The sequence below is a fragment of the Acipenser ruthenus genome, chromosome 8 (assembly GCF_902713425.1).
Source record: "Acipenser ruthenus chromosome 8, fAciRut3.2 maternal haplotype, whole genome shotgun sequence".
In the NCBI taxonomy this organism is placed as follows: Eukaryota; Metazoa; Chordata; class Actinopteri; order Acipenseriformes; family Acipenseridae; genus Acipenser; species Acipenser ruthenus.
Window position 1 is genome coordinate 17,989,867 of NC_081196.1, and position 25,575 is coordinate 18,015,441.

The window sequence follows — 25,575 nt, forward strand, 5'->3', positions numbered from 1 at the left end:
CATCAGAGAGAGGGAGGCAGATGGCAGGGAACTGTTGTGTCTAATGAAGTCCAGGCCATCGTCGTTGACCATGTGGTAAACAGAGGCCTTACCATGGCAGAGGCTGCCAGATTAGTTCACCCCAATCTGAAAAGATCAACTGTCAATTCGATCATGAGAACATTTCACCAAGAAAAGCAGTAAGTCTGCAGGATATGCACTATGCTTTACCATTACATTTACAGTAAATGACATATTGTAATGCATGTAAATTCACAAAACATGTTGCAGTATTCTTACAGTATGATCTATTGACAGTATACTCTGTTCTACCCTCAGAATTGACAGAAGACCCCATGGTGGTGTCCGTGGCCGTGTGCTGACCGAACAGCAGGAGTGGGCAGTGGTGGAAATGGTGAGGGCCAGGAATGACATACGGCTGTCCGAAATAAAGCAGGCCATTGAGGAGAACGATGACACCTTTGCCAATGTGGCATTCATCAGCCTACCAACAGTCGCCTGCCTTTTGAAGAGGCACCAGGTATCTATGAAACACATTTACCTGGTGCCTTTTGAGAGAAACAACGACCGGGTGAAACAACTGCAGGCCGAGTATGTTCAGGTACAGCACTATATACTGTATTACTGTTACTATTTGATGCACATGCTACTTCACAATATCATATTGGAACTATACTGTAAAAAGAACTAACCAAAATATATTTTTAGAGGGTGAAGGTGTTTGATGCTGCTGTGAACCATCACAAGTATATCTTTGTTGATGAAGCGGGCTTCAACTTGGCCAAAACTCGGCGCCGTGGGCGGAACCTCATCGGCCAATGGGCGACCGTCCAAGTGCCTGGACAACGTGGGGGAAACATCTCCATGTGCGCAGCTATCTCTGAAGATGGTGTGGTAGGACGTAGGCCATTACTTGGATCCTACAACACTGCACACCTCATTGTGTTTCTCAATGAAATTGAGCAGGCCTGTCAAGGTGAAGGGGTCACCTATGTCATTGTATGGGACAATGTCAGGTTCCACCATGCAGTGGTTCAGGCATGGTTTCGGGCCCATCCCCGATTCGTGACCCTATACCTGCCCCCATACTCTCCTTTCCTCAACCCTATTGAGGAATTTTTTCAGCATGGAGGTGGAAGGTGTACGATCGCCATCCCCATGAGAGTGCCACCCTCCTTCTGGCCATGGATGAGGCATGCGACGACATCAATGCAGACCAATGTCAAGCTTGGATTCGCCATGCCAAAAGGTTTTTCCCATGGTGCATGAACAATGAGGACATTCACTGTGATGTGGATGAGAATTTATGGCCAAATGCTCAAGACAGGCTTGATTCATTTAATTTGTTTCATTTAATTTCTTACATTGGATTACAGACAGTACACCTATGTTGCAATTATATCTGAAAAACAAAATGTTTTTTTGCATGAATGATTGTAGAGGATGTCTTCATTGATCACACCTTTGATTACACATTGGATCGATATTATGGAAATTATAGATTTTCTGTTAATTTTGTTGGGTACTGTAAGTGTATTGCCTAATGTGAAAACTGTGTAATCTACTGTAATTTACAGTACTGTAGCAGATTGCTTTCAGCACTTCTAAGGGCGATTTGAAACACGTATCTTGCATTGTTTCCTATTGGATTAACTGGTATTTAAAACGACTAAATTGAAAAGATATCATTATGTTGTGTTTTGGTGATTAAACCAATGTTCTCATTACATTTCACGATAAACTTATATTTTGAATGAATGGTTGTGTGGTGAGAGATGTTTACAATCCAAATGAATGCACAATGACAGGTTTCGAATAAAAGACTGGCTGCGTTACAAGTGTGTACTAAGAGTTGTGAAAATGTACCACATACTTGTGAAAATAGTACCAAAGCGATTTAAAAAAACTGTAATACAGAAATGTGGGGTATGCAGAAATACTGGGCTTTCTCAAAGCGCACTTTATTTGGTCTGAGAAAATATACAGTATGTCCCCATATGTCACCACACCTTACAGTATTATTATTACAGTAATACAACTTTCATCCAGACGTTACCAATGGCAACAGTGTGTGACTATATCTATATATACTGATGCACAAAAGAAACACAGCACTCAGGTCTAATGGATTTAATAAAATATTTTAAACACAGATATAAAAAAACCACAGAAAATGTGAACAAAAATACAGATCAAAGAATCATGATAAGTTTTCAGTATGAAACGTGACACACTGTCAAAATGAAAACATTGCAAAGTTCGTATCGGGTATGACCTCCCTGAACAATAATACAATCCTGGCAGCGTTGACGCATAAACCTGATCAGCCTCTGGACAGACTGCTGTGGGATGTTCTGCCACTCTTCCTGTGCAGCTGCAGCCAGCTGGCGAATGTTGGCTGGTCAAGGTTGTCTTCTGTGGTTGGCACTAGCAATTTGGTCCAACAGATGTTGTATTGGTAAGGAGGAAAAGCTGTACACGGCAAGACCTCAACATTGTTTTTCTTGAAGTCGTGCAATTGTAACCCTAGCACTGTGTGGTCTTGCATTGTCCTGCTGGAAAATCGACACTTCCAGATTGGTTTGCTGGAACGGAAAAACTGTTGCCTCAAGGACTTCGTCAATGTATCGCTGAGCAGTAAGGTTGCCCACAATCTGCACCACATCTCCCCACATCATCACACTTCCACCGCCCCACCGGTTGGCTTTAACAACGCAACAGTCAGCATAATGGTCCTGGGCCGGTGTGGTGACCCTCTGCTTTCCCGGACGTGTCCTGTGCCTCACAGAGCCGATTTCCTGGTTTCTCTGGACTAGTCTGCTGATTGTTGAAGCAGAACATCTCATTCTCTGGGCAACTCTTCTCACAGGCACATTACTCTCACATTACTCAAGCGGGGCATGGTCGCTGTTCTTGCGTTAATTAAAAATCATGTCTTTTCGAATGGCTCTTTATACAGATCTGTAGCAGGGCGGAAGAAAAGCCCTGCTGTTTAATGATATTGTTTATTTATTTTTAGATCGGGGTCTCCCCCTCCGCCCCTGTGCAGATTATTGTTTTGTTTATTATGATTTATTGTATTTATGACGGAGAGCGCCGTATGTTTTATTGTTTTGGTTAAGTGACGGCGTAGCCGTTTGTTTATTTTATCCTGTTTAGTAATGTGGATGGGAAACCCCATCCACAACATAATTAATTAAAACTCGTGCAGAAGGTGGCCATCTCCCGAATGAATTAAGTGATTTAATTTGTTGCTAATCGGGAGATGGTCACCTGTTATAAAAAGCCTGCAGCTCTCTAGTTCAGGGTGGGAGTCCAGAGGAGCGAGAGTAGAGAGCGAGGAGAGGAACGAGAGCGTTTTAAACGATTACAGGAACAGTGAAGGCTACAGCCCAGCCTGACCTGTATTATTTATTATTTATTGTGGATTTTGTGTTCGTGATTTGTTTTTGTTTAACCCTTTTATTTTGCTCTGTGAGCGCAAGTGTTCTTTTGTTTAAATATTTATTTTATTTTTGTTATTAATAAAAACGCCAGCCAGCCGATTCTTTCTTTTGAACTGCAGTACTTCCCCGGTGTCAGTTTTATTTTTCCCTTCCTGCTTCTGCCTGACGTCAGACCCTCGGTCATTCCTGTCACAAGATCCTTAATCAACTCAATTTGGCAATTTTAACTCAACTCAAATAACAAACGCTGAGCACCTGTCGTTTTTATGAAATCACATGACTTGCGCTCAGCATTTTGTTATCTGTTGCGTTTTCATTGTGCATCAGTATATATATAACCCATCACTCCCCATGGAGATTTATTACCCAGTGAAATTGTGGCTTAGATTACCTGCGCTTAGTACCAGTTAAGAATACAATGAAAAATAATGTATCATCTGTAATAAAAGACAATCTTGATTGGCTGAAACTGTTTATTGTTTAAAACACAGTAACATGCAAATTATTTGCTGAAGTTAAACAATATTACAGTATCTTATATAATTACCATTTTATTTTACACTTTAACACAGTTATTACCTCAACTTTGTTGAAGAACTAACATTCAATCAGATTACAAATCTTAACTGATACATATATTATAACAATTCCACACTTTGTAAAGTTTTAATATCTACATACAGTAAAAGTAGTTTGGTCCACTAATGTAATATTTATATGCATAATATGTATACACGTTTGCTACTGTATGTATAATTTAATTGATTAGTTTTATAACAAATATGTAGAGAAAAACAGCCAGTGTGTACACTGTCTAATTATTTATTTAATTATTATTTCTCTATTTTAAAACTAAGAAATATGAAATTGAAATACCTTTGCTTAAGTCGGGCAGGAGATTCTTGAGTTTCACCTGAACAGTTTTTTCTCTTTGTTATAAATTAAAATGTGAGACTAAAGTATTTAACTATCAACAAAAAGCAGCAGAATTGTTAAAAATGCCTCAGCTGTTCTTCCTATACGCAACTATCACCGTTAAGTAAGAAAAAACACAATATAATTACTATAAAGGTATTTGTTTTCATATCTCAGTAGCACTGTGGGAATTGTTCATGGATAGTTATTCCCAATACTCTTTAGGAAAGACCTGCTAGACTTTGTTCAGGTCTAGTTCCAGCCTTACTTAAGAACATATAAAGACTTCTCCTTATCATTTTCAGTAAATAGCCTGCAAACTTCACTAGTTAAAATTCCAACAGTCTTAAAGTCTTAAGTTATTGTGAACCACTAAACTAACTTCTTTACAAAAAATAAATAAATAAAAACAGGGATGCTTACCTTGACCGAGAGATCTTTAAATACTTAGCAGGTCACAGAACAAGGTACCTGGTGGTAATACCAATTAAAAATATAAAAATGAAATGTTTAGATAAATAATTGATCTGGATCTGAAGCAAATCGATCTGGGAGCTCTCTTCTATTTGTGGTTTATAATATGCAACACCACTTTAATGTATGTTAAAGGAAATGGTTACACATTAAATGGGAGTTAGTTCTGTGGAACTGATAAGTGTACTAAAAGCACTTACAATGTTATCTGGCAGATAGTAATGAGGAAAATGGGACAATACTGATAACCTAATGCAAATCACTGCTGTACAAATCAGCAATTGCTGCTGAGCTGGTGATCAGCAAAGGTTATGAATTGGAGCACACTTTTATTGATTTCTTGCTGTGTGTATACATGTTTGCTACTATATGTATAATTTAATTGTTTAGTTTTATAACAAATATATTAAAGACACAACCTCTTTGTACACAGTCTAATTATGTATTTCATATTCTCTATTTTAAAAATAAGAAATATGAAATAGAAATACCTTTGTAAGATGGGTAGGGGATTCATGAGTTTCAGCTCAACAGTTTTTTCACTTTGTTATGAATTAAACCTTTTTAATTCATTAAATATTAATCACTAGCTCACTAACATAACAGTAAATATTTACATATACATGCCTTTAAACAAATTCAACAGCCATTGATTTGATAATCCCAAAGTAGGGATTTTTTAACTGGCAAACTTAACTGCCCTTTTTTGTTTGTTTTGTTTATTTATTTATTTATTTTTGTTGCTAATATCACCTTCAGTCACCCCCTGTATAATTTGTTTCAAGTCTTGACAGGGTCGTCATACCCCATAGATTTCACTTTAACAGTTTAACATTAAAATGTTAAATAATACTAATCATGACTGAAGGGGCTATGTTGATAAGCTAGTTGTAAAACAGTTAACGGTGTATTAAATATTCGACTTACAAGATTCACAAAGTTCAGTTGCCACTCCACATATAGGAGGCTAGGATGCAACGTAACATAAGGTAACTATACAATGATGAAGGTCATTGTAAACCTTACAGCACACCACACCGAAATAGCTAAAAGAAGAAATCTTTTTTCAGCCAAAAGCCCATTATAAAATCAAGAGGAGACATTTTTATTTGCAATTCACACTTTAATATTGATAGGAAAAAGTTCAAATCAAATAAAAAAAATAAGTCATTTTTTAATGCAAGCCACAACACTATAGCGAAAAGAAAGTAAAGAAACAAATAGGTTTTCACTCAATATTCAAAAGCAAAAAGTTTCTTGCTTCAAATGCAGTCAAGAGGTTGAAATACTGTACTGAAAATAACATCAGTGGTTTCCATTTGTAACAGTTAAATCTAAGACAGCAGCTATAGCAGAACTAATACTAGTTGTTAGGAATATTATTGCTGTTACAGATTATTCATGTTAAAGCTAACAAGGGGAGTGGACTGTTATTCAAATAGTAAGGTTACAGTATTTGCTTATCCAAACCCTGCAATATTTACATTATTGAAACCACAATTTCAACAAATCTGTAATAATACAATGAACATGACGATGTCAGAATCAGTCCATTCCCACAGAATACATTTTCAAAGACTGTGTTAAGAACAAATACACACACACACACACGCACGCACGCACACACACACACAGTTCTGAAACAAATGTATTTCAGTGTAATTCAATTATTATACTTCAGAGTAAATTACATCCTCTAACCCATCTCTCCATTTTTCTTCCATTGCAGTAGTTATTCCAGGTTTCCCTGCACAAAGACACAGAATATATGAATTGATCAACATATATTTATCATACTTGCTCTCTACTTATTACTAGCTATCTGTTTTGAACATCCATTTGATATTTCTCTTTTCAAAACAAGGATGAAGGTGTTCAGAAAGAAATAGAATTGGGGTGTATTTGTCATGTTGTGCCTTTTACCTGTGGGGTCCCAGGTTTGAATCTGGCTCAAGTGATTTGAGTTTGGGCTGCAGGTCTGTTATACCGTAGCTCTCACTTGACAGTGTGTAGCCAAGAAATCACAACACAATTCCACCTCGCCAGACTCTGCTCAAGTGGTGCTAAAAACATAACGACCAGGGTTATTTAGGCCAGTTGCAGAGCTGAGGGAAAGTTCAAATGTTGCCTGCCCACAACTTGCCTGAATGTAGCCAGTCTCATTGCCCCTCACACCAATAGCTAATGACTATCATGTTAGTCTATACATACCATGATTTCAGTCTCTCTTTCCCTACAATGATCTTTGAACAATCAACTCACGCTTTAAGGTCATCCTTCAGAAGATCTGGAAAAGAAACATTTGAATTATTGTTTAAAAGCATACATCAAAGTAAACAGTAATGCCGTTTAAATACCAACCTTGTATGGGTATGAACATTCACAGTTAACCTAACTAATGCATTCTTCTTCATGTTTAGATTAACTTTGTGTATCATTTTCTGTTGAAGTCTTTAAAACTTGGTGACTTACAGAGCTAGCGCTACTGTGGCCTCAAAAGGGCTCTCAAACTCATCTTCTCTCTAACGTCAGCTGCTACTCCAGACTGGACCATTAAACTGTCTCCCTGCAAAATGAACAATTCTTCAAAAGATATGGGTCACAGTTAACAGAACTTAAATTATTATTATTATTTATTTATTAGCAGACACCCTTATCCAGGGTGACTTACAGTCGTAAACAAAAAATACATTTCAAGAATCACTTAATTGTATTAATACAATTAAGAGCAAGATAAAATACAATGACTTCAGTTCTAGTAAGTACAAGAATATTACAAAATACGAATCAATATCAGAGCAGATAACAGTGCCAGTGATAGTTACATCAGGATACGATTAAATGCAAAATACTACAGATTTAATTACACTAGTGGCAGATTACAGTACAGTACTCTGTAAAGTACAGGATTAAATGCAGTAAAATATGGAGCAGATAATCAAATTTAATTTCTGAGAAGAGATTCCAACTTGCTCCTTCTTCAGAATACTTTCAGTGGACTTTCAAAATGATCTGTAGTGATAAGAAACAGCATTTCACAATACTGTTGAGCTTGTGGTTGTTTTTACCTGCACCTGCAGTGTTTTGCCATTGGACGTATCATCGTTGCACCACTTAAAGCTGTTGATCTGGAAGATTCCATAGTCTTTTCTATCTTCACTACTTTGTCTAACTTTATGTGATTTGAAATGACTTTCCCAGAATGCTGTGCATACATCTAGTGTAACAAAGAAAAAGCATAATTGTAATAAAAGACAAGCCCCATCCACTAAAAAACACCACTATCGTTTTCCAGTGTATGCTGTTAGTATGTGCATAGAGTGGTTAAGATTGATGGACCCTCTATGTTAATTACACCGTGTAACAATTTTTTTGTTCCTGGGTAGTAAGTGTTATTTCCTAATTGATTATGCCTCAAAAGTATAGAAAATGGCTATTATTCCCCACAAACTTTGCTTTTGTGACCAGGACAGTGATATTTTGAAATTTACCTAATTTCCAGAACATTCCAGATAGATTCAGTGCTGAGTAAACTTGGAGTAACTTCTAGAACTTTCCAGTAATATAAATAGTAGTATAAATACAGGGGCCTTAAGCCCACCAGTTCAGTTTAGTTCCAGCTGCCTAAGTGGATACATATCTGCATTTTCCTGAGATGGCATCAAGAGGCTGCAAGCATCCGGCAGACGCATTTTGCTATGTCTGCGGCCAATTTATCAAGACAAGAGCGAAAAAGTACTCAGTGGAAGCATCTGCTAAGATGTGTGAGGCCTACAAGGCATATTTCGGAATGCCTGTCGGGGATCAAGACAAACCCTGGGCACCTCATTTCACCTGCGAGTACTGCAAAAAAAACTCTGGAAGGTAAGATGGACAATTGTTGCTTGAAATATTATGTTATGAAATTTGTTAAAATTTTTAAATTGTAAAAGTTTTTAATTTTAAAATGTTTTACAATTTTCAATGTTATTGAAAAAATATATCATATATGAAAAATGTTGCGAGAATCTCTTACACATTTGTCATGGGTGAAATAAATGTATTTTTGTAGGATGGTACAGAGGGGAAAAGAGAGCCATGAAGTTCGCTATCCCAAGAATTTGGCGGGAACCCACTGACCACTCAAGCAACTGCTACTTCTGCATGGTGGACCCTTCCAAACGTCGGACTGGCAAGAATGCACCTGCTATCACGTATCCGGACCTTCCTTCATCCATCGCCCCGGTGCCACACTGCCATGAGCTCCCCGTACCCACTCCTCCGGAGAGAGAGCAGCCGTCTTTAGAAGAGAGCAGCAACGGTCAGAGAGCGAGGAAGACGTTGTAGATCCAGATGACAATTTCAGAGGTGGAGCTGAGGAGAGAAACCCATACTACCCCAACCAAAAAGACCTCAACGACTTGATTAGAGATCTTGGTCTCACAGAAGGTGCTGATGCCACCACTGCACATCAAATTGGGCCTTATGAAACAATTTGTCAGAGCTCTAGATAAGGAGTCGGCAGCCTTCAAGTACCTTCAAGACTTCTTCCCTAAGCTGTCTGAGGCAAAGGTCAAAGCCGGTGTCTTCATGGGATCACAGATAAAGAAGATCCTGGAGTGCAATGAATTCCCCAAGAAGCTCACTAGTAAGGAGAAAGCGGCTTGGAACAGCTTTGTCGCAGTGGTTCGGGGCTTCCTGGGCAATCACTATGTCAGAAAACTATGTGGAGCTGGTTGAGACTCTGGTGAAGAACTACGGCACAGTGGGCTGTAGGATGTCCCTCAAAGTCCATATCCTTGATGCTCATCTTGATAAATTCAAGGAGAACATGGGAGCGTACTCGGAGGAGCAAGGCGAGCGCTTCCACCAGGATATACTGGACTTTGAACGCCGCTACCAAGGGCAGTATAACGAGAACATGATGGGAGACTACATTTGGGGGCTGATTCATGAAAGTGATTTACAGTATAATCGTAAATCTCGAAAAACTACTCACTTCTAAATCTTTTGTCGTCATTTTTGTATTACTTTAGTATAAATACATGTTAATTTGGATTCATATGTTGTTTTTTTCTGACTTTATGTGAACGAAAAGACACAAATTCGCCTGTTTTCCCATTGGAAATAGGTAAATTTCAAAATATCACTGTCCTGGTCACAAAAGCAAAGTTTGTGGGGAATAATAGCCATTTTCTATACTTTTGAGGCATAAGCAATTAGGAAATAACACTTACTACCCAGGAACAAAAATTGTGTTACATACTGTTATTTTATTCTACCTCAGCTCATTTAAAACAATCCGAATCAAGATTGGAAAAAGTGGTGGGCTGGGCTTGTTTAGTTAATCAACCTCAGTAGATTGTTTCATTTTGGTTAAAGCACTTAAAAAAAGAGCAAATGACGCATCAAACAATATCCTCATCCAGACAACATCCTGTCTAAACACAAGACAATCAATTACAATCCATAAGGAGAGAAACATGTTTAAGGGAATGTTTTGTCATGGACTGTTTTTTAAAGCCAATTCTGAATAAATACATTTTGCAGTCCATGAAAATGTTTTCAAGAACTGTTTTAGAGTGGGTTTATTTCAGTATTCAGATTTTTAAAGCACTGTAAATAGTATAATAAAAACAAAAACAAAAACAATTTAACTTGTTTTCTTTTTTTAAATCATTTGAACCTCTAGCTATTGTACAGGCCATCATATACTACAACATTAGGGTTGATACCACTGGCCACATTGATACCACTTTTTAGTTTTTCTACTAAAAACAGACTTGAAGTTAGGAGTTCTTCTCAGCTGTAAACAAAACAACAAAACAAAATAAGCACTGACTAGGGTCTCGCTAATTTGTATGTATATAGCCCAACAAACAGTTCTATTTCATACTTACAATTCCCTAAAGAGAATCCTTCAGATCCATCCAGACCATTATCCTTAAAGATACGGGCAAGTACTTTGTCTGTCTCCTCCCTAGTCTGACGTCACCCGCAAGCCATCTTGCCACAGACTGTCAAAGGGTTGTAGAGCCACAATGCACACCGAGGATTCCAGTGATAAGATGTTACAGATCTGCAAGTCTGGAATCATACAGCATGTGGCCATTCCTTGATGATTACCGCCTCTAATTCTTCAGTGAAATTTGTTCTTAATATTGTCCCATAGAGTAATATCTTTTGAGACTGTTCCACCTCAAATATTGGTAATATGTGCATTATTGGATATGGAAGAGCCTACCAATTTAGCACTTTTATCTCTTGTTCATTGTGACTGAAACCTACTTCCCATAGGGAAAATGGAGAGGTAGCATTTATTTAGTACAGAATACATGCAGGGATGCCATTTTCTGAATCAAAACAAAATAAAAAAATATTAGGTCATATTAGGTCAATATCATGGTGACAGAGAAATAATCTTGGTTATAAATATCCCTCCCGACCTGTGAGGGCGCTGTGTAAAGGGAACAGAGTATCCCGGACTGGATGGTCTGACAATTCATTCCAAGGGTTAGGTGGAAGTCAGCCATCTAGAAAGGGGGCGGAGCTACGGTACACCAAGTCATCGCCCCAGAAGGGAAGCGATGTGGCAACCGCGGATTGGAGGAGAAATGGTTGTACTCGCTAACCAAGGGGGCGTGACTGACGGTACAAAAGGGGACGTGGCTAAGCGATCTGTTCCTTTGTTATAGTTAAGAGCAAACCGCTAAAGGACCAAATTTGTACCATAAGTGTTTAGTGTTTGTTTGTTTTGTCGTGTCTAACTATATACTTGTTTATTAGACGGCTAATACTTACCGGGAGCTGTCGCTTAAGGCCAGCACCAACCCGGACAACACTTCACCACTGTGCACAAATAAATTGTTATTTCACCACTTGCACGTTAGCACTCACTCTGGAATTGTGATTGTGTGTGTATCTTTGTGTGTGTTATACTGTATTTATTATTTCGAGACTATAACCTGTTGTTTGAAACAGTGCAATACACATTGCTGTGTATTGCCTAGGATTACTCATTGCGGTCGCCAGACCGGGATTACAAAAATAATTTGTTTGGAACTTTGTTGTCTGTCTTCTGTTTTGTAATCATATCACCTCTACACCTGCGCACTGCAAACCACTTTGCCACACATGGCCACCAACACATTTAGCCTACGTTGTATTTTCAGTTTACCTCAAATGGTTTCTAAGATAAGAGCTTTTGACTGCAGCAAACAGCTTTGTACAAATTACTGCCACAAAAGAGTAGTTTTTCTTGTATGTTTACCACAATCAAATTTAACAGAATACAGCTGTGTACTGAATATAAAGCGAATATCTCAAGGTGTTACATTATGTCTTTAACATATGGAAAACTAAAAGTCACATTACACAAATATGTAAGCCACTTTAGGTCACTGCCGGTAGATTTCGCCTGAGGAGTTTCCATTGCATTTAAAATATGAAGTTGGCATCTCAAATGGTTTTTGAGCAGTCAAGATTCAGTGGACTGTGATTACTGTTGTTTTTATATGCAATTGGAAGTGTACAGATTACCATACAAAGTAAATAATAAAGTCATATCAAGTTTATGCTTGCAGTGTATCATTTTATCATTGAAAGACTTTTAGGAGCAGCACAGTTCAATTAAAACAAATGATGACACTTCAAATAAAAAGTTTTTTTATTAAAAAAAAAACAACTACAAACAGTTTTTTCTTCAAGAAGACCTTCTAGTTTCATCAGTTTTAATGGAGCTGTCAGAAGCCAAACTAATATTTGATATTATCAAGTAACACGCTTAAGCCATTTCAAATTGCATTTCATAAAAATAGTACACATTTTCATTATATCATTTCTTTCTATTACTATAACAATACTACAATCAAACTTGTTCATGTGATCTGTTTAGAAAAACAAAACAAAAACAAAATCATGTTCTGCATACAGTACACACACAAACATACTGTAGTAGTAAAGTACACACAACATTTATACCTATTTTATATATACACCATTACCATCAGATCTGCACCGTGGCTTAAATAGCGCCTTGTATTACTCAAGGTACAATTCTGCATATGCATTGTTAAAAATATCTAAGCAATATATTTCAGCATAAAAAAAAAAACATTTTTAAAAAAAGAGGTTGTATTTTCTTAAACAAAGCATCTTATGCTTTTTAGGCAAACAGTCCTGACCTTTATTAATAGAAACAGACTTCTTCACCCTTTTGTAACAATTAAAGAAACATCTAAGGGGTAATATACAAAAGTTTTTTTTTTTTTCTTATTCCAAACGGCACTGTTATAAGCAGAGCCAACATTGTGATTTGTAAGTAAAAATCTGATTTTAAATTACAAGAGCAAGCTTAGGTTTTTAATAAAAGAAGAAAAGAAGATTTAAACAGTTTTCTGACAAAATGCAGTTTAGAAACAGTACCCCAATATTATGTATTAAATCATTGGCTATTATAATCCATGGGTTATTGTACTATACCATACCTTAAAGTACAACAAGTGGAAGAAACTTAGGAAAAGTATCATCATGGATATCGGGCCCCTGATTCTGCAACAAGAAAACTTAATATGCATTTATCCATGACTACACTGCTGAACATTACCTAAGATGACTGACACATTCAGATTCATGCAATAGTATGCATGTGGGGAAATATTTAGTTTATAGCTTGCCATTCCTTTCCGTGTGACTGTCCACTTCTAGATTGACTGTTCCTGAGATGCCACTGTTACTGGTAATTATTGTATACCAAGTTGAAAACCAAATTGGCGTTAAAGAGTAAGTAACGGGGTTCCGAAAAATATAACGGTATACATCCCCACGTGTTGCTACAATTATTTAAATAACGGACCTGTAATTTTTCTTTTCATTGTTAACATCCAGACAACTTTTTTACACTTATAAAACTTTAAAATCTGTTTCAAAGCTCTTTTCAAAATGTCCGCTCTAGTGCACTGGTGTTTGAGATCTGTCCTCTAAATCACTGCAGGAAGTTTAAAAAAACACATAACAACAAGTGCTCTGCCTTTTCTGTTCCGTACCACATTGCTGTGTTACCTTTGACAATGTGGGCAATAATCCTTACACTATCAGTGCACTAGAGTGGTCATTTTCAAAAAAAGCTTTGAAACAGACTTTAAAGTTTTTAGTCTAAAAAGTTGTCCTGATGTACGTACGCAGGTACGTTATTTAAACAGTTGTAGCAGCACATGGGGACGTGTAACAATACATATTTCAGAACCCCGCTACTTACTCTAAGCTTTAAGACTCTGCATTTCCATTAAACCGCCACTAAGCCGGTAATTCAATGATACCAATCTAGTTCATACAATTTTAATTAATTTAACAATTAACATTCCGGATAACATGATACAAAAAATGGCTACATGACATTTAAGAACATAAGAAAGTTTACAAAGGAGAGGAGGCCATTCAGCCCATCTTGCTCGTTTGGTTGTTAGTAGCTCATTAATCCCCAAATCTCATCAGGCAGCTTCTTGAAGGATCCCAGGGTGTCAGCTTCAACAACAGTACGGGGGAGTTGGTTCCAGACCCTCACAATTCTCTGTGTAAAAAAGTGCCTCCTATTTTCTGTTCTGAATGCCCCTTTATCTAATCTCCATTTGTGACCCCTGGTCCTTGTTTCTTTTTTCAGGTCGAAAAAGTCCCCTGGGTCGACATTGTCAATACCTTTTAGAATTGTGAATGCTTGAATCAGATCGCAGCGTAGTCTTCTTTGTTCAAGACTGAATAGATTCAATTCTTTTAGCCTGTCTGCATATGACATGCCTTTTAAACCCCAAATAACTCTTTTTTGCACTCTTTCTAGAGCAGCAATATCCTTTTTGTAGCGAGGTGACCAGAACTGAACACAATATTCTAGACAAGGTCTTACTAATGCATTGTAAAGTTTTAACATTGCTTCCCTTGATTTAAATTAAACACTTTTCTCTATATATCCAAGCATCTTGTTTAATAGTAGCCACGTATTTGGAAAATATTACAATCCAAATTATATATTAACGTTTAAAATGCAAATAATGCATAAGTACTGTCCCCAGAAGATCTGAAAGTAAAATATTGGGGAGACCTGAGTTGAGAGGTCAGAGCAGCTAGCTAAATTAAGTGAGCTAAACCTCTCTTTTCTAATAAAATGTTGAAGATATGTATTTTGCTGAAACAATCTGAACAATGGAGAAAAGAAAAGAGGGTTATAGGCATTTAATGAAAACTTGCAAAAGAGAAAAAGGGACACTCGACAGACAGCTAGCTTGCTCAGTGAGTACACAAATCTCTTGTTTAAGGCACTTTGAAAATCTCTTGAAAACAACTCAAATCTAATTATAATATAAATAAATAAAACGCTTTATAGGAATGTGAAAAACAATAACACCCCACTCACGTTTTTTTTTTTTTTTTTGAGCTTTAGGTACGCTACTTTGTTGCAACCGATAAAGTTCATTTGCTGTTATAGGGTTACTGAAATGGACCAGACGCTGGATGTTACTTTTCTACTTAATGCTCAAAATGATTGAAAGCCACACACCTAACATTGCTTTTACCTAGTATTCAGGCACTCTACAACACATGTCTCTCAATTACTTCACAATCAACAATGAACCAATTATCCTTTCAACAATTAAGAAACTTACTTAAATGACTAAAAACACATGTACTCAGTTGAAATTACAACGACAGGTTATTGGTCACACTTGGTGCATCAGATGTAACTGAATGTTAGACATTATTCTGAGCGCTCTATTGAGGCCACAACATCACTTCTGAATCACAAGACTGAAAAGAGTACAAAGTGAATCTAAAAAACACAACAACACATTAGTTAATACAACTCTATTTTATAACCATACCAAGTTATTCTACAAAGGAGATTGCACCTACTCAGTGTAGGTACATTCGCTTACCTCAGGCTTCATATCTTCAATAAGCCAAACTGCAACTTAAATCAGGAATATATTCAAAACAATAATATATAAAGGTCCTGAGTAGGCTGTGCTGTGCGCTGGGTTTTTGTCAGAATTAGGGAAGGGTGCTCTCTACATCAGGGTGCGATTTGACGGGAGCGAATTTGGAGAAACACAATTGTTCCTGCTGACAAAAATGGACCAGCATCGAATCTTTTAAAAATAGTAAAGTAAGAAAAATGAAGAGGAGCAACCAGAAATCTATAAAAACTAAGTCATTTGTATGTATGTTTGAAATGTGTGTCTACACCTTGACTGAATGTACGTTTGTTTTTGGACAATTAGGGTTCCTATATATATATATATATCTTTATGTAGGGGATACAGGAAGTGAGAATGAGAAAATGTGAGAGACTTGTAAACAAGACTAAACAGCTGCAATATCCCTTTTGCTCTGTACACATCCTCATACCGTGCGCTCTCCCAATAAAGTCTTTTGAACCCACATATTGTGTGTCAACAATAAATACACAAGCCTTACACAATCTTCTGAAAACCAAAAGATTCGTTATCAGTTTTGTTTGGGATTGGGTAAGTTCAGCAGCGGTTGTTTGGTAGTGGAATATAAAATATTACATAGCAGGTTGAACTGTTTTGTACTGCAAGCCAGGGCAGTTTAAAATATGTTTGTGCTATGCTCAGTTACTCTTGAGACAATAATACACTTCCTACAGGAGGTTATGTGCAATTACTTGTGCTGAGTGCTTTTTTAAAAATAAGTATTTATTTTTGGTTTGATTACATGCATACGTTGTTATTGCCTTTTAGTTATTGAGAATAATAATGACAATGACAATAACTGCATTTGCATGGTGGCAGATGTTGGCACATGAATGATGTATCAACATGATGTATCTTTACTATAGGCTTGGTTTTACTTGGTATTACTAGTATTGCTTTCATTTTAAATTACTTCCTGCCTTATTAGCACAATCTTTCATTAAGGACCTAAGGGGCATCACATATATCTTTCTGATTTACTGTCTGATTTACTTTCTGATTTACTAAGTCCAACAAGGTGGACTCAAGTAACAGGTTAAAAATGAATAGTTTTGGTTCAAAATAAATACGTTATTCTAAAATGTAAGTGAGGTATTACAATATCTGAGTGTTCCTTAAAACTAAACATTGTAAAAAAAACATATCTAGGTTATATGGTTTTGGAAGACTGATAAGTTGCTAATACTTTAATTGAAATGAATTAGCAGGAACAACCTTGGCATACTGGGATCATTTTATAAGGACCCTTACCCCATGTAAATGCACTTGAAAAGACCAATAGTTTTGAATTAATATCTGTCATTTTTTTTGCTTTAGGTGTTCAAAATGCTACAGTACGTCAAGTAAGCCAGTGACTGTTTCAGTCCCAATGACTCACAGAGTCACTCTTGTTCTGAATTATGCCAGCCTCGGAAACCATGTGAAAGAAAACACCCTTTCGCTGGATCAGATTGCTTGGAGAGTCAAACTCTACAATTCTTCCAGAATCCAAAACTAGCACCCTGCAAGAAAATGGAATATGAGTTAGAAAAAGTTCAAATATGTGCGGTAAATATTACGTGACTAATCTTCTAGACAACTGTATAATTCAGTTTGCTATAAAATTGGATAACTGAAATATACAACATGCTGGCACCTTTTAAGATCTTTTGAGAAATGGGTTACAGTGGTAAACAGTGAAATGCTGGCAGTGCAGCAACACATTATTTTCAAAGCAACAGGGTTGTGTTCCTGAAATTAAAAGTTCACTATAATTTGTCACAACCACAAAGAGTGTTGTTAAACAGATACCAAGGATAACAGAGTAAAGCATTGACAGTCACAGTAACACATAAGGGGGGCTAATTGCTCAGTTTAAAAACATTTAAAACAGCATTACAGTAGCGTGGATAGGGTTTTAGGGTCATGTGGGCGTCACCTCACTGATTTCTTATTCACATAATCACAAAATATATGCACAAGAAGCCGAATTCCATTTACCACTATTAAATGTACATTTCAAAACAAAAACGTGTTTTATTATTTACATTAATGCCGTATCATTTTTTTTTTCATATTCAGTAGTTCAAGTCTCTTCCATGTACACAGAAATTATTTACATGTTGTAGTAAATGATGTAGTAATTGGGAGGACCTTTCATGGTGGCTGTTCTAATTGGTCATGAATATAATAACTTTGACGTGGTAAAAGTTTGAATATTAAAATAAACTCAAAATTAAACAGAATCATACCAGATAAATATTTATTTTTTAGACTTCACTGTTATCATAACTAATGTATTCTTCTTGTTGTTTCGGATCACTTGTTTTAAGCAGTATTGATTACTGATGAATTGTATTCATCCATTAAGGGCAGTGTTGCAGTGGGACAAGTTAATGGTAGAGAGCACTGTTGAGGCCATGGGGGGGCTGGTGACTTTTTGAAAGGAAGTGAAGAAACAGAAAATGAATCCACACAAGAAGAATTTATTAGTAAAGGTAAGTTTTATGTAACATAATTTACTATGACAGCAGAATATAGAACAAAACAATGTAAGGAATATGCTGTTAGAGAAATGCCCTTGACTTACCTATCCGAGTCCATTATTGTATGTATCCTGTGAGCTATAGTTAGTATGGTGCAGTCAGAGAACTCCTTCCGAATGGTCAGCTGGACCAAGTTGTCAGTTTCCATGTCGATAGAGGCGGTTGCTTCATCTAGGATCAATATTTTTGTTTTCCGTAGTAAGGCACGTGCAAGGCAGATCAGCTGCCGTTGTCCAACACTGTAAAACAAATTTCATATTTGCAACAAGGATATAAATAACACATTACCAGGTCCAGAGAAGAGAAAGTACGCTAATCCCACAATGCTCCCTTTTCTACATCTTATTTAAGTTAAATCTGAGTTGGCACTTGCGTGTAAAGGCATACGGAAACCACAGTAATGATATTACTTTATGAAAATGTGTAATTTGTCACTTGCAATGCGAGGGATTTAAAAAAACAAAAAACCTGATGTCTACTTTTATACGTTTTTTAAGTTTCTATCTGAAATATACAAATCTTTTTTCTGGAATAGATCATGGTATAATTCATCTACACAGAAACACAACAGAGAAGCACGCCGAATATATTGTAGGATACGTAATCAGTAAAAAATAAAAATAAACAAAAATAACAAGGATATATGTTCTAATCCAAGGCTATCAATGTAGCATGGACAGGTCCTGGTGTAGGTGAGCACCCAGGGTCTGGAAAGTATGGGGAGGATTTCAGAGACTACTATAGAGATTGAAATGGCCAAGTCATTTTTTTAAGACTAGTGCCTGGTACATTAAAACAGAGGGGTATTTCAGCCCGTATTGCGCATTGTTTGACTTAGACCTTTTTGTATCATTTGTTCATAGCACAGTTGTTTTCTTTATACACATTTTGTATAACATCCCCCCTTTTTTTAGAGAAGTTCTACAGCAGTTACTGCATAGTGTAATACTTCTTAATACTTATCATTTAAGGTTTAACTTAAGTGTTATATTACAATACATGGTATGACTCAAACCAGTCATTTTGCACGCTTTTCTTTTTTTCTTTTTTTTTAAAAATTTTACCTGAGATTTTCTCCCCCCTCTGAAACTTCATGGTGCAGCTGCTTCGGTAACGAGCACACAAAGTCTTTCAGATAACATATTTCCAGAGCTTGCCACAGCTCTGCATCAGAATGCCTTTCCAATGGATCCAGGTTCAACCTGAGGGGCCCCGAGAATAAAATGGGGTCCTGGAGATAAATGTCATAGCACGCGTTAAGGGGAACCTCAGATTTAATGCTGTGGGTAGCTTCAACTGGATTTTAATCAATGCCTGCGCTTGGTGTGTAGGTGTTCCTGACAGGGTGAGTAATGATAAATGAAAACAGATTTTGTTTTTTGTTAAACTGTATATACTTTTGCAAGCTTTCCAATACCTCAGAAGTTATGCTTGAAAACAAGCAAGTATATTTGAAGGTTTCTGTAATTTTGCAATATTTACTAATAGGGCTGTTCCTAACTAAGCAAGCACACACATTATGTGGTGATAAGTATGATTCTCAAATTGTCTTGGGGCTGCCAATAGTCTGATACTGATAAACTACCTTATCAACAAAAAATATAATAACGGAAAGACCTGAGAGCCTTGTAGTGCTTCTACCTAACTAATGCAGAAATCTTTCAAATGTTTAACCCAAGCTCCATAATGCATTCACTCTCCAGATAGCATAATCATTCTATGCATTTCTATTGAATCACCCTGGAATCATTATGTAAGCCTGTTGTTACTGTGTTAATAAAATGTGTCAGTTAGCACTGTGGTGGTAGACTGCAGCACTGAAAGCTGTGCTCACACTTCTGTTATGATTTACCTGTGGAATAATGTTGAGTTTCCCACGCAAGTCATGTAGCCCAATACTGGCTATGTCAACACCATCTATTAAAATAATGCCTTTTCCCCCTTCTATGATCCTGAATAAGCAGTTACTTAGGGTAGATTTCCCTGCACCAGTTCTTCCAACAATTCCAACCTGTAAAAAAAATAATAATAAAAAAATATATTACCAAATTTGAATACTAAGCAAGCTGTATTGTTTACAGTTTGTGAAAGAGGGGCTGCTTCATTACGAATAATTCATCACATTATAAATAAATACCTCCGGTCAATATAAAGTGTGAATGTTATTTTTACATTTTTTACTTATTTTAACCTTAAATTGTAGTAAGAACAGTTGTGGGAGGTATTCTTTTATGTTATGCTTGGATTGAATATAGGTTTTAGAACTGATTTTATTATATTTTAAATTTGTCAAAAATGGATATCTTTAAATACATATCCCTTTAAGGATTTCCGAGCAGCAGCGAGGTATGAGTCAGCAGTCAGACGTAGTGTGAAAATAACCAATGAACTTTATTTTTGTGGCAGCATAGAATAAAAACAACTATTTACAAAACAAAAGCAAAGAAAAGAAAACATGGCATCAGTATTTTGCATCAACAGCCACAGGGCAAACGCTATTTCTGGCCTTTATCCAGACCAACTACTTACTGCCTTATATGGTAGCATTCAAGGTACTGAACTCTGCCCCAACAGGTGACATTTATTGATTGCACTTATATTAAGGGTAACGATATCACTGATTGTTTTAACAAGCATTTTATTAGGGCTGATTTGGCATTTCACAGATCTACAGTACAATACAGATGCCATCAGGTTTTGTTAAAAGCAGTGATCAATCACATATTGATTCTAATTTTGGCACAGCAAGGTTGTTCCCCTATCTAGCACATTAAAATTAGTGACTGCTACTATTTTCCCTGTTTTAGATTATGGTGATTATATTTACCAGTTTTCTTTTAAGGTCTCTACTAAATTAGATGTTCTATATAATTTATGTGGCAGATTTGTTCTAGTGTTCTCCTTTCAAACATCATAGTCATATGCACATACAACTAGCTCTAATGAACCATTGGCTTTTTCATTGGTATTATTTTGTGTTTTAGGTTTTTGAAGGCTTGGCATCTCTCTTTTTGAGTGCTCTAATAGAAAGGACTAGCATTGGCTATAGTTTACACTGTCATGATTCTGTTAATTTGGCTGTTCCAAGGGTTCAAATACGTTTGGGAGATTCATCTTTTGCATATCAACACCCAAAGACGTGAAACTGTTTCCAACATAGTATGAAGATGGAATTTGATAATCTTTCTTTCACTGGTTTTAAAGATTGTATTTGAGAACTGCTTAGGAAATCCAGCCAATGCTTCTCCTTCAGTCTACATTAACAAATAGACATGTCCTATTTATTGTGTTCTTTGATCTCTGCATGCTGCTGATTAAGTTTGAACTATAAATGTTTTTATTGTGTTGTTTGTACTTTGCAATTGTCCTTTTACTGTTTTCCACGACACCATTGTAAAGGAGGCCTCAGTCTCAATGAGTAACTGCCTGGTGACTTTGAGACTGGATAAAGTAGGACAGTAAGAAAAAAAACAAAAAAATTCCTACTAAACAGGTCTGAAATTGCACGTTGTTCAATTTGCCAAAATACATGTTAATCACAATGAGTAAAAAACAGTACGTGACTGGAGACAAAACAAAGACAAACTTAAAATGGCGAAAGAAAAACAAGCTGATAGGGGAGGAAAGTGTTTATGGCCCGATGTAGAAACATTTTGTTTGAATGGAGTACTTTTGAATGACTTTAATACATACTGTAACTTGTTCTACATGTCAGTCCTACGCAGTGGTACACTTGTAAAGTATGTGTATGGTTATGGTTCTGATTAACAAAACAAAATTAATGTATTTGTAGAGCTGGAAATTGAATGCAATTGTACTGCACCGTATGCAACACTTTATGTTTTGTTTACTGGTTATTAGATGGTGTACTGCTTAGTTTATTGTTTTTTTGCTTTAATTGATGAAGCAGCACTCTTTAATACTTTTCTTTTACATTTGAATTAAACACATTTGTAAAAGCCAGTGCAGTGGGAACTATTGTCTAAACAATGGTTTTGGAAAGAAATGTTCAGTAAAGCAAAGAAGATATGTTCTTAAACATCCTCAAAAAGCGGGGAGTGACTTTTACGCCAGTGCGACCTATAAAATGATTTTTACGTTAATTTGTTGGGTTAAAGGCCACTCCCACCCCATGGTCTACATGTGCACAGCAGAGCCGCGTGCGTTCATGTGTCCGATTCAGGCTTGTCGGTCTCTCTCCCAAAGTATCGATTTTTATTAGTGAAACTAAAACCTTTTGCCCGTTCACATACAAACTTTCTTATAGTTTACAGTATTCTCCTTGGCTGTTAGAAGCAACCAATGTCCAAAGAGCTCTACACATTCCTCAATCTATAAAACAATACAGATGCCAGGCGGTGCGATATCTTCAGTGTTGGTGTGTACACCATCTATTCAGATCAGGACCGTTCAATCTAACCGATTAAACTATTCTTTTACAGGCAATATTCTCCACGGGGCCCGGAGATCGTTGCCGGAACCCAGGTAAATATAAATGTGTTCTTTTTTTCCCCATTTACAATAACCATTTATTCAATGTCCATATTAGTAATGGAGGAATACATTCTCCATCACAATCCCCTAAACCCGTTTTAAAGCTATGAATACAAATGAACTAATGAAACCTTATGCTGTTTGTATGAAACATATAAAGTATAACAAACCTATATGCCTTTACATAAAGAAATGTAGCTCAATTTCAAACCAGCTCCTTACCTTCTCCTGACTGAGTGTCTGGAATGTTACGTCTTTCACAGCAGGCTCCAGTTCTTTCTTGTATCGAGCTTCATAGTTAATGAATTTGACAATCCCTTGGCTAGGCCATCTTTCAGGTGGTCTTTTGGATAGGACCCAAGGAGCCTTTTAAAGAATGTAACATGGCATAAATAATATAACAAACTAAACATATGTGTTTTTTATTAAGAATTAGTATGGGTACTCCTGCTTCATGATAATACGCAGCCACCTCTAATTAAATACATGTTATAAAGCGGGGCTGTGGAGGATATTAATGCTTTTGATCTGAATTTTTATTTGCATATAAAACATCCATTACCACTACATAATGTGGGTATATAACAAGGAGGCTGTGTGGTCCAGTGGTTAAAAAAAAGAGCTTGTAATCAGGAGGTCCTTGGTTAAAATCCCGGCTCACTCACTGACTCACTGTGTGACCCTGAGCAAGTCACTTAACCTCCTTGTGCTCCGTCTTTTCGGTGAGACGTCGTTGTAAGTGACTCTGCAGCTGATGCATAGTTCACACACCCTAGTCTCTGTAAGTCGCCTTGGATAAAGGCGTCTGCTAAATAAAGAAATAATAATAATACCGGTAATGACTTCACAACTCGACTGATTGATATTAATGTTTATATTGTTAAAAACAGAATTCACTTGGGAAGCTAAGTATACTGGACATGATGTTTGGGATAACGAGTTGTACTTATATGTTCTATACTTCCATGCAGACTAACTGCTTTATTAAAAAAAAAGATAAGGATTTAACAAAAACATCTACCTCTTTCTCCATTTCAGCATATTCATAAACTCTTTCAATAGCCACAGCATTGGTTTCTATTTCACATGCTTTACGAACCCAAAAATTCAAAGTTGCAGTGATCTGGAAAAAAAAAAAAAAATTAAAAGTATGGAAATATTTATTAGCATACCGTTCAGAAACTTGATAACCTACCACTGATATGAACAGAAGGTCGGCAGACCAACGTTTCAACATACAATCATTATTAACTCTGACCACAAGAGGGAGCATCTGTCTAGAAGCAGCTCTTTATCAACATTATCAACATTCCCCCTAATCTCCAGCAAATGTACTAAGTAAACCTAGTTTACAATATATCCTGCATGTTAAACTATATTTACTTATGTACCTATAGTTTCCCCATTAAAATATAAATAAACCAGTGCATACAGTAACATTAAAACTGAAAAATGAAATGAAATGCCCCACCTTGCAATGTAAACAGATAGTGTAAGAAAATATATTTTTATGTCATACTGCTGGTTTCACTCATTAAAGCCAGTAATTACACTGCAGTCTCAAAACTAAAAGCTTTTTGAAAGACTGTGCTTTCATTCTTTTTTTTTAATACTTACATTTAAAGCATACGACATGGCTAAACCCACTGTTCCAGAATCCATACTGTCTTTATTATAAACCATGAATAGGGCAGCTAGGAATATCATCAGGATTCCAACCAGCTCCAGTCTCACTGCCAGCCATCTGGAAAACAGTTAGAGTATAGTCCAGGGGGACCATGACAATTCCTTCCCTGTGACAATTCATCCCTGTCACTAAGTGGACATATTTTACAAGTCGTAATACAGTATTTGTGCACATGTAAAGGTATTTTGATTTGATTTGGTATTTGTACAGGGTGTTTGTACAACAATATTAGGCCAGTGGTTTAGTGTATTGCTGTGCTTAAATAAATTGGGTTTACTGTTTTGTGAAGTTAACCTGAGTTGATTAAATTAGTAGATACAGTAGATGGTTTGGTTTTTCAGTGTTTCCCTGTGAAAACATTTCATTGCAACAGCTGTCAGCATTGTCCAAAACACATGGATTTGGCAGGAATGGGATTTTAACCCCATCCCCTCAAAATGTACATTCAAAATAAACAAAACACACATACTATTTACAAGTGCAGTGCCTCAGATTTGTCTGCCACATTCCCTACGATGGTTGTGCTGAATATTTTTGTGGTTTTATTTTATATCATAATTGTGGGCTGAACTGCAGTACAGGAAAGGATAAGGTACCAGGAAACAGTATTTGAAAATAAAATCATATCCTTTTTTAAGTAAAAAAAACAAGAACTAGCAAGCAGTGCACAAAAATAAGGGTACCAGTGATGATGGTGCTAATTCTTATGAGGTAAGAAGATGGATCTTAAAGCCTTGCTTATCTTCTGCAATGGCTTAATGTTCTGTAAGTGGTTATCAATGCTTTCCCTCAAATAGACACTGTATGGGAAGGGTGTGTCCTTACCTGTTTGAAATGACATTGTTATAGTAGCAGACCAGGTTTTCATTCACTACTTGTTTGTTCTGGTTAATGAACTGGTCCTGGTATCCATATGCTCGGATTGTAGACACACCAAACAGAGTCTCACTGAAGTGTGAGATCACAGGGGAGCGGGATGCTCCATCCAACCGACGAATCTGTCTGGAACTTGCAATGTAATACCTCTGAGAAAGACAGCAATGTGCAGAATGTAGCAAAACAGCAGGCTT

At 36.6% G+C, this 25,575-nt stretch overlaps 1 protein-coding gene across 1 annotated transcript in view; it reads right to left on the reverse strand.

The window, feature by feature from the left end:
- Nucleotides 1-13,026: 13,026 nt before the first annotated feature.
- Nucleotides 13,027-25,575, reverse strand: part of LOC117407203 (multidrug resistance-associated protein 1-like) — a gene marked incomplete at its 5' end in the record, with an annotated part of 34,218 nt that continues 21,669 nt past the window's right edge. Inside the window, 8 exons of the mRNA XM_059028667.1 lie at nt 13,027-17,301; nt 18,369-18,563; nt 19,389-19,555; nt 20,177-20,335; nt 23,041-23,184; nt 23,840-23,941; nt 24,436-24,562; nt 25,331-25,530. Of these exons, the coding sequence (XP_058884650.1) occupies nt 17,160-17,301; nt 18,369-18,563; nt 19,389-19,555; nt 20,177-20,335; nt 23,041-23,184; nt 23,840-23,941; nt 24,436-24,562; nt 25,331-25,530 (1,236 nt within the window). The remainder of the gene's footprint in view (nt 17,302-18,368; nt 18,564-19,388; nt 19,556-20,176; nt 20,336-23,040; nt 23,185-23,839; nt 23,942-24,435; nt 24,563-25,330; nt 25,531-25,575) is intronic.